General features: G+C 50.8%; 1 protein-coding gene across 1 annotated transcript in view; it reads right to left on the bottom strand.

Annotated features, from left to right (window-relative positions):
• Positions 1-15,588, bottom strand: part of LOC106607959 (WASP family member 1) — a 206,068-nt gene that overhangs the window by 116,536 nt on the left and 73,944 nt on the right. Inside the window, 1 exon segment of the mRNA XM_014205484.2 lies at positions 75-237. Coding sequence (XP_014060959.2) covers positions 75-207 — 133 coding nt within the window. The 5' untranslated portion in view covers positions 208-237.

Genomic DNA, 15,588 nt, shown 5'->3' with positions numbered 1-15,588 from the left:
TGCGTGCGTGCGTGCGTGCGTGTGTGTGTGTGTTGTTTAGCTGTATATGTGTGCAGACGGTGTGTGTGACTCACTGAGGCTGCTGAGCTGTCGTATGACATTAGCTAGGGACACATTGGTCACACACTCCAGCTCATTCTTGATGGCCCGCGGCAGCACTGTGTGGCACAGGTGCCTGGGCTCGATACTCCTCTTCACCAACGGCATCCTGGGATACCAGGACCACGACTACCACACCTGGAGAAAAGGAGGGAGGAAGAGAGAGAGGGGGGGGGGTTGAGTTATAACATCCTGGATACCTCCTCTACCTCTACCACACCTAAAGAGGGAGAGAGAGAAAACTTCTGAGTGTAATGTTTACTTGTCATTTTTATTGTTTATTTCACTTTTGTATATTATCTACCTCACTTGCTTTGGCAATGTTAACATATGTTTCCCATGCCAATAAACCCTTTTAATTGAATTGAGAGGGAGAGGGGGGTTGAGGTTAGAGGTCGACCGATTAATCGGAATGGCCGATTAATTAAAGTTTTCATAACAATCGGTAATCGGTATTTTTGGCCACCGATTAGCCGATAAAAAAAAAAAAAAATGAAATTATTATTATTATTATTATTTTTATTTTTTTGACACACCTTTATTTAACTAGGCAAGTCAGATTAAGAACACATTCTTATTTACAATGACGACCTAGAAACGGGGGTTAACTGCCTTGTTCAGGGGGGATTCGTTTTTGCAACCTTCGGTTACCAGTCCAACGCTCTAACCACCTGCCTTACATTGCACTCCACAAGGATTAACAGGCTGACTACCTGTTATGCGAGGGCAGCAAGAAGCCAAGGTAAGTTGCTAGCTAGCATTAGACTTATAAAAAACTATCAATCTTAACATAATCACTAGTTAACTACACATGGTTGATGATATTACTAGTTTATCTAACGTGTCCTGCGTTGCATATAATCGATGCGGTGCCTGTTAATTTTCATTGAATCACAGCCTACTTCGACAAACGGGTGTTGACTTAACAAGCGCATCTGCGAAAAAAGTACTGCCGTTGTACCAATGTACCTAACCATAAACATCAATGCCTAACAGGAATATTTAGACTTAGCCACCCGTTAGATAAAATACGGAACGGTTCCGTATGTCACTGAAAGAAAAAAACTTTGGTTTTCGAGATGATAGTTTCCGGATTCGACCATACTAATGACCTAAGGCTCGTATTTCTGTGTGTTTATTATATTATAATTAAGTCTATGATTTGATAGAGCAGTCTGACTGAGCGGTGGTAGGCACCAGCAGGCTCGTAAGCATTCATTCAAACAGCACTTCGCTGTGCTTCAAGCATTGCGCTGTTTATGACTTCAACCTGGGTGGGTATAATTTGTGGAACGTTCCAACAGGAATCTATTCCAAAAACTTCGTAAATAACAAGGTTTCCAAAAAACAATGCATACAAAGTTTTATCGCGGCAGAATAAGATACCGGGTAGGGAGTGGTCTATTTCATTGCGTTTTTCACTCATCACGTTTATTCCAAAAAATGTCTGTCCTCACTCTGGTTGCCTATGGACAAACATTAAGAATAAGCTACGTGGTGAGTTGATGCCTATTCGGCAGCTAGTTAGCTAGGTTTGTATGCGTTGCTACTTTGTATGCGTTGTTGGTTGGCAACCTTTTACTTTACGTTTTTTGGAACAGATTCCTGTTGGAACGTTTCACAAATTATACCCACCCCTTCAAGCCTATCAACTCCCAAGATGAGGCTGGTGTAACCGATGTGAAATGGCTAGCTAGTTAGCCGGGTGCACGCTAATAGCGTTTCAAACGTCACTCGCTCTGAGACTTGGAGTAGTTGTTTCCCTTCCTCTGCATGGGTAACGCTGCTTCGAGGGTGGCTGTTGTCGATGTGTTCCTGGTTCGAGCCCAGGTAGGAGCGAGGAGAGGGACGGAAGCTATACTGTTACACTGGCAATACTAAAGTGCCTATAAGAACATCCAATAGTCAAAGGTATATGAAATACAAATCGTATAGAGAGAAATAGTCCTATAATTCCTATAATAACTACAACCTAAAACTTCTTACCTGGGAATATTGAAGACTCATGTTAAAAGGAACCACCAGCTTTCATATGTTCCCATGTTCTGAGCAAGGAACTTAAACGTTAGCTTTCTTACATGGCACATATTGCACTTTTACTTTCTTCTCCAACACTTTGTTTTGCATTATTTAAACCAAATTGAACATGTTTCATTATTTATTTGACGCTAAATTGATTTTATTGATGTATTATATTAAGTTAAAATAAGTGTTCATTCAGTATTGTTGTAAGTGTCAGTATTATAAAAAAGGAAAAAAATAACCGGCCGATTAATCGGCACCGGCTTTTTTGGGCCCTCCAATAACCGGTATCGGTATCGGCGTCGAAAAATCATAGTTGGTCGACCTCTAGTTGAGTTATAACATCCTGGATACCTCCTCTACCTCTACCACACCTAAAGAGATACAGAGAGAGGGAGGGATGGAAGGAGGGAGAGGGAGAGGGGGCGTTGAGTTATAACATCCTGGATACCTCCTCTACCTCTACCACACCTAAAGAGATACAGAGAGAGGGAGGGAGGGAAGGAGGGAGAGGGAAAGGGGGCGTTGAGTTATAACATCCTGGATACCTCCTAACTGGCTAACAGGATAGACACTTCCCCTGTCTGTCACCTCTCCATGGCTAACAGGATAGACACTTCCCCTGTCTGTCACCTCTCCATGGCTAACAGGATAGACACTTCCCCTGTCTGTCACCTCTCCATGGCTAACAGGATAGACACTTCCCCTGTCTGTCACCTCTCCATGGCTAACAGGATAGACACTTCCCCTGTCTGTCACCTCTCCATGGCTAACAGGATAGACACTTCCCCTGTCTGTCACCTCTCCATGGCTAACAGGATAGACACTTCCCCTGTCTGTCACCTCTCCATGGCTAACAGGATAGACACTTCCCCTGTCTGTCACCTCTCCATGGTTAACAGGATAGACACTTCCCCTGTCTGTCACCTCTCCATGGCTAACAGGATAGACACTTCCCCTGTCTGTCACCTCTCCATGGCTAACAGGATAGACACTTCCCCTGTCTGTCACCTCTCCATGGCTAACAGGATAGACACTTCCCCTGTCTATCACCTCTCCATGGCTAACAGGATAGACACTTCCCCTGTCTGTCACCTCTCCATGGCTAACAGGATAGACACTTCCCCTGTCTGTCACCTCTCCATGGCTAACAGGATAGACACTTCCCCTGTCTGTCACCTCTCCATGGCTAACAGGATAGACACTTCCCCTGTCTGTCACCTCTCCATGGCTAACAGGATAGACACTTCCCCTGTCTGTCACCTCTCCATGGCTAACAGGATAGACACTTCCCCTGTCTGTCACCTCTCCATGGCTAACAGGATAGACACTTCCCCTGTCTGTCACCTCTCCATGGCTAACAGGATAGACACTTCCCCTGTCTGTCACCTCTCCATGGCTAACAGGATAGACACTTCCCCTGTCTGTCACCTCTCCATGGCTAACAGGATAGACACTTCCCCTGTCTGTCACCTCTCCATGGTTAACAGGATAGACACTTCCCCTGTCTGTCACCTCTCCATGGCTAACAGGATAGACACTTCCCCTGTCTGTCACCTCTCCATGGCTAACAGGATAGACACTTCCCCTGTCTGTCACCTCTCCATGGCTAACAGGATAGACACTTCCCCTGTCTGTCACCTCTCCATGGCTAACAGGATAGACACTTCCCCTGTCTGTCACCTCTCCATGGCTAACAGGATAGACACTTCCCCTGTCTGTCACCTCTCCATGGCTAACAGGATAGACACTTCCCCTGTCTGTCACCTCTCCATGGCTAACAGGATAGACACTTCCCCTGTCTGTCACCTCTCCATGGCTAACAGGATAGACACTTCCCCTGTCTGTCACCTCTCCATGGCTAACAGGATAGACACTTCCCCTGTCTGTCACCTCTCCATGGCTAACAGGATAGACACTTCCCCTGTCTGTCACCTCTCCATGGCTAACAGGATAGACACTTCCCCTGTCTGTCACCTCTCCATGGCTAACAGGATAGACACTTCCCCTGTCTGTCACCTCTCCATGGCTAACAGGATAGACACTTCCCCTGTCTGTCACCTCTCCATGGCTAACAGGATAGACACTTCCCCTGTCTGTCACCTCTCCATGGCTAACAGGATAGACACTTCCCCTGTCTGTCACCTCTCCATGGCTAACAGGATAGACACTTCCCCTGTCTGTCACCTCTCCATGGCTAACAGGATAGACACTTCCCCTGTCTGTCACCTCTCCATGGCTAACAGGATAGACACTTCCCCTGTCTGTCACCTCTCCATGGCTAACAGGATAGACACTTCCCCTGTCTGTCACCTCTCCATGGCTAACAGGATAGACACTTCCCCTGTCTGTCACCTCTCCATGGCTGACAGGATAGACACTTCCCCTGTCTGTCACCTCTCCATGGCTGACAGGATAGACACTTCCCCTGTCTGTCACCTCTCCATGGCTGACAGGATAGACACTTCCCCTGACTGTCACCTCTCCATGGCTGACAGGATAGACACTTCCCCTGTCTGTCACCTCTCCATGGCTGACAGGATAGACACTTCCCCTGTCTGTCACCTCTCCATGGCTGACAGGATAGACACTTCCCCTGTCTGTCACCTCTCCATGGCTGACAGGATAGACACTTCCCCTGTCTGTCACCTCTCCATGGCTGACAGGATAGACACTTCCCCTGTCTGTCACCTCTCCATGGCTAACAGGATAGACACTTCCCCTGTCTGTCACCTCTCCATGGCTAACAGGATAGACACTTCCCCTGTCTGTCACCTCTCCATGGCTAACAGGATAGACACTTCCCCTGTCTGTCACCTCTCCATGGCTAACAGGATAGACACTTCCCCTGTCTGTCACCTCTCCATGGCTAACAGGATAGACACTTCCCCTGTCTGTCACCTCTCCATGGCTAACAGGATAGACACTTCCCCTGTCTGTCACCTCTCCATGGCTAACAGGACAGACACTTCCCCTGTCTGTCACCTCTCCATGGCTAACAGGATAGACACTTCCCCTGTCTGCCACCTCTCCATGGCTAACAGGATAGACACTTCCCCTGTCTGTCACCTCTCCATGGCTAACAGGATAGACACTTCCCCTGTCTGTCACCTCTCCATGGCTAACAGGATAGACACTTCCCCTGTCTGTCACCTCTCCATGGCTAACAGGATAGACACTTCCCCTGTCTGTCACCTCTCCATGGCTAACAGGATAGACACTTCCCCTGTCTGTCACCTCTCCATGGCTAACAGGATAGACACTTCCCCTGTCTGTCACCTCTCCATGGCTAACAGGATAGACACTTCCCCTGTCTGCCACCTCTCCATGGCTAACAGGATAGACACTTCCCCTGTCTGTCACCTCTCCATGGCTAACAGGATAGACACTTCCCCTGTCTGTCACCTCTCCATGGCTAACAGGATAGACACTTCCCCTGTCTGTCACCTCTCCATGGCTAACAGGATAGACACTTCCCCTGTCTGTCACCTCTCCATGGCTAACAGGATAGACACTTCCCCTGTCTGTCACCTCTCCATGGCTAACAGGATAGACACTTCCCCTGTCTGTCACCTCTCCATGGCTAACAGGATAGACACTTCCCCTGTCTGTCACCTCTCCATGGCTAACAGGATAGACACTTCCCCTGTCTGTCACCTCTCCATGGCTAACAGGATAGACACTTCCCCTGTCTGTCACCTCTCCATGGCTGACAGGATAGACACTTCCCCTGTCTGTCACCTCTCCATGGCTGACAGGATAGACACTTCCCCTGTCTGTCACCTCTCCATGGCTAACAGGATAGACACTTCCCCTGTCTGTCACCTCTCCATGGCTAACAGGATAGACACTTCCCCTGTCTGTCACCTCTCCATGGCTAACAGGATAGACACTTCCCCTGTCTGTCACCTCTCCATGGCTAACAGGATAGACACTTCCCCTGTCTGTCACCTCTCCATGGCTAACAGGATAGACACTTCCCCTGTCTGTCACCTCTCCATGGCTAACAGGATAGACACTTCCCCTGTCTGTCACCTCTCCATGGCTAACAGGATAGACACTTCCCCTGTCTGTCACCTCTCCATGGCTAACAGGATAGACACTTCCCCTGTCTGTCACCTCTCCATGGCTAACAGGATAGACACTTCCCCTGTCTGTCACCTCTCCATGGCTAACAGGATAGACACTTCCCCTGTCTGTCACCTCTCCATGGCTAACAGGATAGACACTTCCCCTGTCTGTCACCTCTCCATGGCTAACAGGATAGACACTTCCCCTGTCTGTCACCTCTCCATGGCTAACAGGATAGACACTTCCCCTGTCTGTCACCTCTCCATGGCTAACAGGATAGACACTTCCCCTGTCTGTCACCTCTCCATGGCTGACAGGATAGACACTTCCCCTGTCTGTCACCTCTCCATGGCTGACAGGATAGACACTTCCCCTGTCTGTCACCTCTCCATGGCTGACAGGATAGACACTTCCCCTGACTGTCACCTCTCCATGGCTGACAGGATAGACACTTCCCCTGTCTGTCACCTCTCCATGGCTGACAGGATAGACACTTCCCCTGTCTGTCACCTCTCCATGGCTGACAGGATAGACACTTCCCCTGTCTGTCACCTCTCCATGGCTGACAGGATAGACACTTCCCCTGTCTGTCACCTCTCCATGGCTGACAGGATAGACACTTCCCCTGTCTGTCACCTCTCCATGGCTAACAGGATAGACACTTCCTCTGTCTGTCACCTCTCCATGGCTAACAGGATAGACACTTCCCCTGTCTGTCACCTCTCCATGGCTAACAGGATAGACACTTCCCCTGTCTGTCACCTCTCCATGGCTAACAGGATAGACACTTCCCCTGTCTGTCACCTCTCCATGGCTAACAGGATAGACACTTCCCCTGTCTGTCACCTCTCCATGGCTAACAGGATAGACACTTCCCCTGTCTGTCACCTCTCCATGGCTAACAGGACAGACACTTCCCCTGTCTGTCACCTCTCCATGGCTAACAGGACAGACACTTCCCCTGTCTGCCACCTCTCCATGGCTAACAGGATAGACACTTCCCCTGTCTGTCACCTCTCCATGGCTAACAGGACAGACACTTCCCCTGTCTGTCACCTCTCCATGGCTAACAGGATAGACACTTCCCCTGTCTGTCACCTCTCCATGGCTAACAGGATAGACACTTCCCCTGTCTGTCACCTCTCCATGGCTAACAGGATAGACACTTCCTCTGTCTATCACCTCTCCATGGCTAACAGGATAGACACTTCCCCTGTCTGTCACCTCTCCATGGCTAACAGGATAGACACTTCCCCTGTCTGTCACCTCTCCATGGCTAACAGGATAGACACTTCCCCTGTCTGTCACCTCTCAATGGCTAACAGGATAGACACTTCCCCTGTCTGTCACCTCTCCATGGCTAACAGGATAGACACTTCCCCTGTCTACCACCTCTCCATGGCTAACAGGATAGACACTTCCCCTGTCTTTCACCTCTCCATGGCTAACAGGATAGACACTTCCCCTGTCTGTCACCTCTCCATGGCTAACAGGATAGACACTTCCCCTGTCTGTCACCTCTCCATGGCTAACAGGATAGACACTTCCCCTGTCTGTCACCTCTCCATGGCTAACAGGATAGACACTTCCCCTGTCTGTCACCTCTCAATGGCTGACAGGATAGACACTTCCCCTGTCTGTCACCTCTCCATGGCTAACAGGATAGACACTTCCCCTGTCTGTCACCTCTCCATGGCTAACAGGATAGACACTTCCCCTGTCTGTCACCTCTCCATGGCTAACAGGATAGACACTTCCCCTGTCTGTCACCTCTCCATGGCTGACAGGATAGACACTTCCCCTGTCTGTCACCTCTCAATGGCTGACAGGATAGACACTTCCTCTGTCTATCACCTCTCCATGGCTAACAGGATAGACACTTCCCCTGTCTGTCACCTCTCCATGGCTAACAGGATAGACACTTCCCCTGTCTGTCACCTCTCCATGGCTAACAGGATAGACACTTCCCCTGTCTGTCACCTCTCAATGGCTAACAGGATAGACACTTCCCCTGTCTGTCACCTCTCCATGGCTAACAGGATAGACACTTCCCCTGTCTACCACCTCTCCATGGCTAACAGGATAGACACTTCCCCTGTCTGTCACCTCTCCATGGCTAACAGGATAGACACTTCCCCTGTCTGTCACCTCTCCATGGCTAACAGGATAGACACTTCCCCTGTCTGTCACCTCTCCATGGCTAACAGGATAGACACTTCCCCTGTCTGTCACCTCTCAATGGCTAACAGGATAGACACTTCCCCTGTCTGTCACCTCTCAATGGCTGACAGGATAGACACTTCCCCTGTCTGTCACCTCTCCATGGCTAACAGGATAGACACTTCCCCTGTCTGTCACCTCTCCATGGCTAACAGGATAGACACTTCCCCTGTCTGTCACCTCTCCATGGCTGACAGGATAGACACTTCCCCTGTCTGTCACCTCTCAATGGCTGACAGGATAGACACTTCCCCTGTCTGTCACCTCTCAATGGCTAACAGGATAGACACTTCCCCTGTCTGTCACCTCTCCATGGCTAACAGGATAGACACTTCCCCTGTCTGTCACCTCTCCATGGCTAACAGGATAGACACTTCCCCTGTCTGTCACCTCTCCATGGCTAACAGGATAGACACTTCCCCTGTCTGTCACCTCTCCATGGCTGACAGGATACACACTTCCCCTGTCTGTCACCTCTCAATGGCTGACAGGATAGACACTTCCCCTGTCTGTCACCTCTCCATGGCTAACAGGATAGACACTTCCCCTGTCTGTCACCTCTCCATGGCTAACAGGATAGACACTTCCCCTGTCTGTCACCTCTCCATGGCTAACAGGATAGACACTTCCCCTGTCTGTCACCTCTCCATGGCTAACAGGATAGACACTTCCCCTGTCTGTCACCTCTCCATGGCTAACAGGATAGACACTTCCCCTGTCTGTCACCTCTCCATGGCTAACAGGATAGACACTTCCCCTGTCTGTCACCTCTCCATGGCTAACAGGATAGACACTTCCCCTGTCTGTCACCTCTCCATGGCTAACAGGATAGACACTTCCCCTGTCTGTCACCTCTCCATGGCTAACAGGATAGACACTTCCCCTGTCTGTCACCTCTCCATGGCTAACAGGATAGACACTTCCACTGTCTATCACCTCTCCATGGCTAACAGGATAGACACTTCACCTGTCTGTCACCTCTCCATGGCTAACAGGATAGACACTTCCCCTGTCTGTCACCTCTCCATGGCTAACAGGATAGACACTTCCCCTGTCTGTCACCTCTCAATGGCTAACAGGATAGACACTTCCCCTGTCTGTCACCTCTCCATGGCTAACAGGATAGACACTTCCCCTGTCTACCACCTCTCCATGGCTAACAGGATAGACACTTCCCCTGTCTGTCACCTCTCCATGGCTAACAGGATAGACACTTCCCCTGTCTGTCACCTCTCCATGGCTAACAGGATAGACACTTCCCCTGTCTGTCACCTCTCCATGGCTAACAGGATAGACACTTCCCCTGTCTGTCACCTCTCCATGGCTAACAGGATAGACACTTCCCCTGTCTGTCACCTCTCAATGGCTGACAGGATAGACACTTCCCCTGTCTGTCACCTCTCCATGGCTAACAGGATAGACACTTCCCCTGTCTGTCACCTCTCCATGGCTAACAGGATAGACACTTCCCCTGTCTGTCACCTCTCCATGGCTGACAGGATAGACACTTCCCCTGTCTGTCACCTCTCAATGGCTGACAGGATAGACACTTCCCCTGTCTGTCACCTCTCCATGGCTAACAGGATAGACACTTCCCCTGTCTGTCACCTCTCCATGGCTAACAGGATAGACACTTCCCCTGTCTGTCACCTCTCCATGGCTAACAGGATAGACACTTCCCCTGTCTGTCACCTCTCCATGGCTGACAGGATACACACTTCCCCTGTCTGTCACCTCTCAATGGCTGACAGGATAGACACTTCCCCTGTCTGTCACCTCTCCATGGCTAACAGGATAGACACTTCCCCTGTCTGTCACCTCTCCATGGCTAACAGGATAGACACTTCCCCTGTCTATCACCTCTCCATGGCTAACAGGATAGACACTTCCCCTGTCTATCACCTCTCCATGGCTAACAGGATAGACACTTCCCCTGTCTGTCACCTCTCCATGGCTAACAGGATAGACACTTCCCCTGTCTGTCACCTCTCCATGGCTAACAGGATAGACACTTCCCCTGTCTGTCACCTCTCCATGGCTAACAGGATAGACACTTCCCCTGTCTGTCACCTCTCCATGGCTAACAGGATAGACACTTCCCCTGTCTGTCACCTCTCCATGGCTAACAGGATAGACACTTCCCCTGTCTGTCACCTCTCCATGGCTAACAGGATAGACACTTCCCCTGTCTGTCACCTCTCCATGGCTAACAGGATAGACACTTCCCCTGTCTGTCACCTCTCCATGGCTAACAGGATAGACACTTCCCCTGTCTGTCACCTCTCCATGGCTAACAGGATAGACACTTCCCCTGTCTGTCACCTCTCCATGGCTGACAGGATAGACACTTCCCCTGTCTGTCACCTCTCCATGGCTGACAGGATAGACACTTCCCCTGACTGTCACCTCTCCATGGCTGACAGGATAGACACTTCCCCTGTCTGTCACCTCTCCATGGCTGACAGGATAGACACTTCCCATGTCTGTCACCTCTCCATGGCTGACAGGATAGACACTTCCCCTGTCTGTCACCTCTCCATGGCTGACAGGATAGACACTTCCCCTGTCTGTCACCTCTCCATGGCTGACAGGATAGACACTTCCCCTGTCTGTCACCTCTCCATGGCTAACAGGATAGACACTTCCCCTGTCTGTCACCTCTCCATGGCTAACAGGATAGACACTTCCCCTGTCTGTCACCTCTCCATGGCTAACAGGATAGACACTTCCCCTGTCTGTCACCTCTCCATGGCTGACAGGATACACACTTCCCCTGTCTGTCACCTCTCCATGGCTAACAGGATAGACACTTCCCCTGTCTGTCACCTCTCCATGGCTAACAGGATAGACACTTCCCCTGTCTGTCACCTCTCCATGGCTAACAGGATAGACACTTCCCCTGTCTGTCACCTCTCCATGGCTAACAGGATAGACACTTCCCCTGTCTGTCACCTCTCCATGGCTAACAGGATAGACACTTCCCCTGTCTGTCACCTCTCCATGGCTAACAGGATAGACACTTCCCCTGTCTGTCACCTCTCCATGGCTAACAGGACAGACACTTCCCCTGTCTGTCACCTCTCCATGGCTAACAGGATAGACACTTCCCCTGTCTACCACCTCTCCATGGCTAACAGGATAGACACTTCCCCTGTCTGTCACCTCTCCATGGCTAACAGGACAGACACTTCCCCTGTCTGTCACCTCTCCATGGCTAACAGGATAGACACTTCCCCTGTCTGTCACCTCTCCATTGCTAACAGGATAGACACTTCCCCTGTCTGTCACCTCTCCATGGCTAACAGGATAGACACTTCCTCTGTCTATCACCTCTCCATGGCTAACAGGATAGACACTTCCCCTGTCTGTCACCTCTCCATGGCTAACAGGATAGACACTTCCCCTGTCTGTCACCTCTCCATGGCTAACAGGATAGACACTTCCCCTGTCTGTCACCTCTCAATGGCTAACAGGATAGACACTTCCCCTGTCTGTCACCTCTCCATGGCTAACAGGATAGACACTTCCCCTGTCTGTCACCTCTCAATGGCTAACAGGATAGACACTTCCCCTGTCTGTCACCTCTCCATGGCTAACAGGATAGACACTTCCCCTGTCTACCACCTCTCCATGGCTAACAGGATAGACACTTCCCCTGTCTGTCACCTCTCCATGGCTAACAGGATAGACACTTCCTCTGTCTGTCACCTCTCCATGGCTGACAGGATAGACACTTCCCCTGTCTGTCACCTCTCCATGGCTGACAGGATAGACACTTCCCCTGTCTGTCACCTCTCCATGGCTGACAGGATAGACACTTCCCCTGTCTGTCACCTCTCCATGGCTGACAGGATAGACACTTCCCCTGTCTGTCACCTCTCCATGGCTGACAGGATAGACACTTCCCCTGTCTGTCACCTCTCCATGGCTGACAGGATAGACACTTCCCCTGTCTGTCACCTCTCCATGGCTAACAGGATAGACACTTCCCCTGTCTGTCACCTCTCCATGGCTAACAGGATAGACACTTCCCCTGTCTGTCACCTCTCCATGGCTAACAGGATAGACACTTCCCCTGTCTGTCACCTCTCCATGGCTAACAGGATAGACACTTCCCCTGTCTGTCACCTCTCCATGGCTAACAGGATAGACACTTCCCCTGTCTGTCACCTCTCCATGGCTAACAGGATAGACACTTCCCCTGTCTGTCACCTCTCCATGGCTAACAGGACAGACACTTCCCCTGTCTGTCACCTCTCCATGGCTAACAGGATAGACACTTCCCCTGTCTTCCACCTCTCCATGGCTAACAGGATAGACACTTCCCCTGTCTGTCACCTCTCCATGGCTAACAGGACAGACACTTCCCCTGTCTGTCACCTCTCCATGGCTAACAGGATAGACACTTCCCCTGTCTGTCACCTCTCCATGGCTAACAGGATAGACACTTCCCCTGTCTGTCACCTCTCCATGGCTAACAGGATAGACACTTCCCCTGTCTATCACCTCTCCATGGCTAACAGGATAGACACTTCCCCTGTCTGTCACCTCTCCATGGCTAACAGGATAGACACTTCCCCTGTCTGTCACCTCTCCATGGCTAACAGGATAGACACTTCCCCTGTCTGTCACCTCTCAATGGCTAACAGGATAGACACTTCCCCTGTCTGTCACCTCTCCATGGCTAACAGGATAGACACTTCCCCTGTCTACCACCTCTCCATGGCTAACAGGATAGACACGTCCCCTGTCTGTCACCTCTCCATGGCTAACAGGATAGACACTTCCCCTGTCTGTCACCTCTCCATGGCTAACAGGATAGACACTTCCCCTGTCTGTCACCTCTCCATGGCTAACAGGATAGACACTTCCCCTGTCTGTCACCTCTCAATGGCTGACAGGATAGACACTTCCCCTGTCTGTCACCTCTCCATGGCTAACAGGATAGACACTTCCCCTGTCTGTCACCTCTCCATGGCTAACAGGATAGACACTTCCCCTGTCTGTCACCTCTCCATGGCTAACAGGATAGACACTTCCCCTGTCTGTCACCTCTCCATGGCTGACAGGATAGACACTTCCCCTGTCTGTCACCTCTCCATGGCTGACAGGATAGACACTTCCCCTGTCTGTCACCTCTCCATGGCTAACAGGATAGACACTTCCCCTGTCTGTCACCTCTCCATGGCTAACAGGATAGACACTTCCCCTGTCTGTCACCTCTCCATGGCTAACAGGATAGACACTTCCCCTGTCTGTCACCTCTCCATGGCTGACAGGATAGACACTTCCCCTGTCTGTCACCTCTCAATGGCTGACAGGATAGACACTTCCCCTGTCTGTCACCTCTCCATGGCTAACAGGATAGACACTTCCCCTGTCTGTCACCTCTCCATGGCTAACAGGATAGACACTTCCCCTGTCTGTCACCTCTCCATGGCTAACAGGATAGACACTTCCCCTGTCTGTCACCTCTCCATGGCTAACAGGATAGACACTTCCCCTGTCTGTCACCTCTCCATGGCTAACAGGATAGACACTTCCCCTGTCTGTCACCTCTCCATGGCTAACAGGATAGACACTTCCCCTGTCTGTCACCTCTCCATGGCTAACAGGATAGACACTTCCCCTGTCTGTCACCTCTCCATGGCTAACAGGATAGACACTTCCCCTGTCTGTCACCTCTCCATGGCTAACAGGATAGACACTTCCCCTGTCTGTCACCTCTCCATGGCTAACAGGATAGACACTTCCCCTGTCTGTCACCTCTCCATGGCTAACAGGATAGACACTTCCCCTGTCTGTCACCTCTCAATGGCTAACAGGATAGACACTTCCCCTGTCTGTCACCTCTCAATGGCTGACAGGATAGACACTTCCCCTGTCTGTCACCTCTCCATGGCTAACAGGATAGACACTTCCCCTGTCTGTCACCTCTCCATGGCTAACAGGATAGACACTTCCCCTGTCTGTCACCTCTCCATGGCTGACAGGATAGACACTTCCCCTGTCTGTCACCTCTCAATGGCTGACAGGATAGACACTTCCCCTGTCTGTCACCTCTCAATGGCTAACAGGATAGACACTTCCCCTGTCTGTCACCTCTCCATGGCTAACAGGATAGACACTTCCCCTGTCTGTCACCTCTCCATGGCTAACAGGATAGACACTTCCCCTGTCTGTCACCTCTCCATGGCTAACAGGATAGACACTTCCCCTGTCTGTCACCTCTCCATGGCTAACAGGATAGACACTTCCCCTGTCTGTCACCTCTCCATGGCTGACAGGATAGACACTTCCCCTGTCTGTCACCTCTCCATGGCTAACAGGATAGACACTTCCCCTGTCTGTCACCTCTCCATGGCTAACAGGATAGACACTTCCCCTGTCTGTCACCTCTCCATGGCTAACAGGATAGACACTTCCCCTGTCTGTCACCTCTCCATGGCTAACAGGATAGACACTTCCCCTGTCTGTCACCTCTCCATGGCTAACAGGATAGACACTTCCCCTGTCTGTCACCTCTCCATGGCTAACAGGATAGACACTTCCCCTGTCTGTCACCTCTCCATGGCTAACAGGATAGACACTTCCCCTGTCTGTCACCTCTCCATGGCTAACAGGATAGACACTTCCCCTGTCTGTCACCTCTCCATGGCTAACAGGATAGACACTTCCCCTGTCTGTCACCTCTCCATGGCTGACAGGATAGACACTTCCCCTGTCTGTCACCTCTCCATGGCTGACAGGATAGACACTTCCCCTGACTGTCACCTCTCCATGGCTGACAGGATAGACACTTCCCCTGTCTGTCACCTCTCCATGGCTGACAGGATAGACACTTCCCATGTCTGTCACCTCTCCATGGCTGACAGGATAGACACTTCCCCTGTCTGTCACCTCTCCATGGCTGACAGGATAGACACTTCCCCTGTCTGTCACCTCTCCATGGCTGACAGGATAGACACTTCCCCTGTCTGTCACCTCTCCATGGCTAACAGGATAGACACTTCCTCTGTCTGTCACCTCTCCATGGCTAACAGGATAGACACTTCCCCTGTCTGTCACCTCTCCATGGCTAACAGGATAGACACTTCCCCTGTCTGTCACCTCTCCATGGCTAACAGGATAGACACTTCCCCTGTCTGTCACCTCTCCATGGCTAACAGGATAGAC

This window comes from Salmo salar, chromosome ssa06, assembly GCF_905237065.1.
Source record: "Salmo salar chromosome ssa06, Ssal_v3.1, whole genome shotgun sequence".
NCBI classification, from domain to species: Eukaryota; Metazoa; Chordata; class Actinopteri; order Salmoniformes; family Salmonidae; genus Salmo; species Salmo salar.
This window is presented reverse-complemented; position numbering and strand designations above follow the sequence as displayed.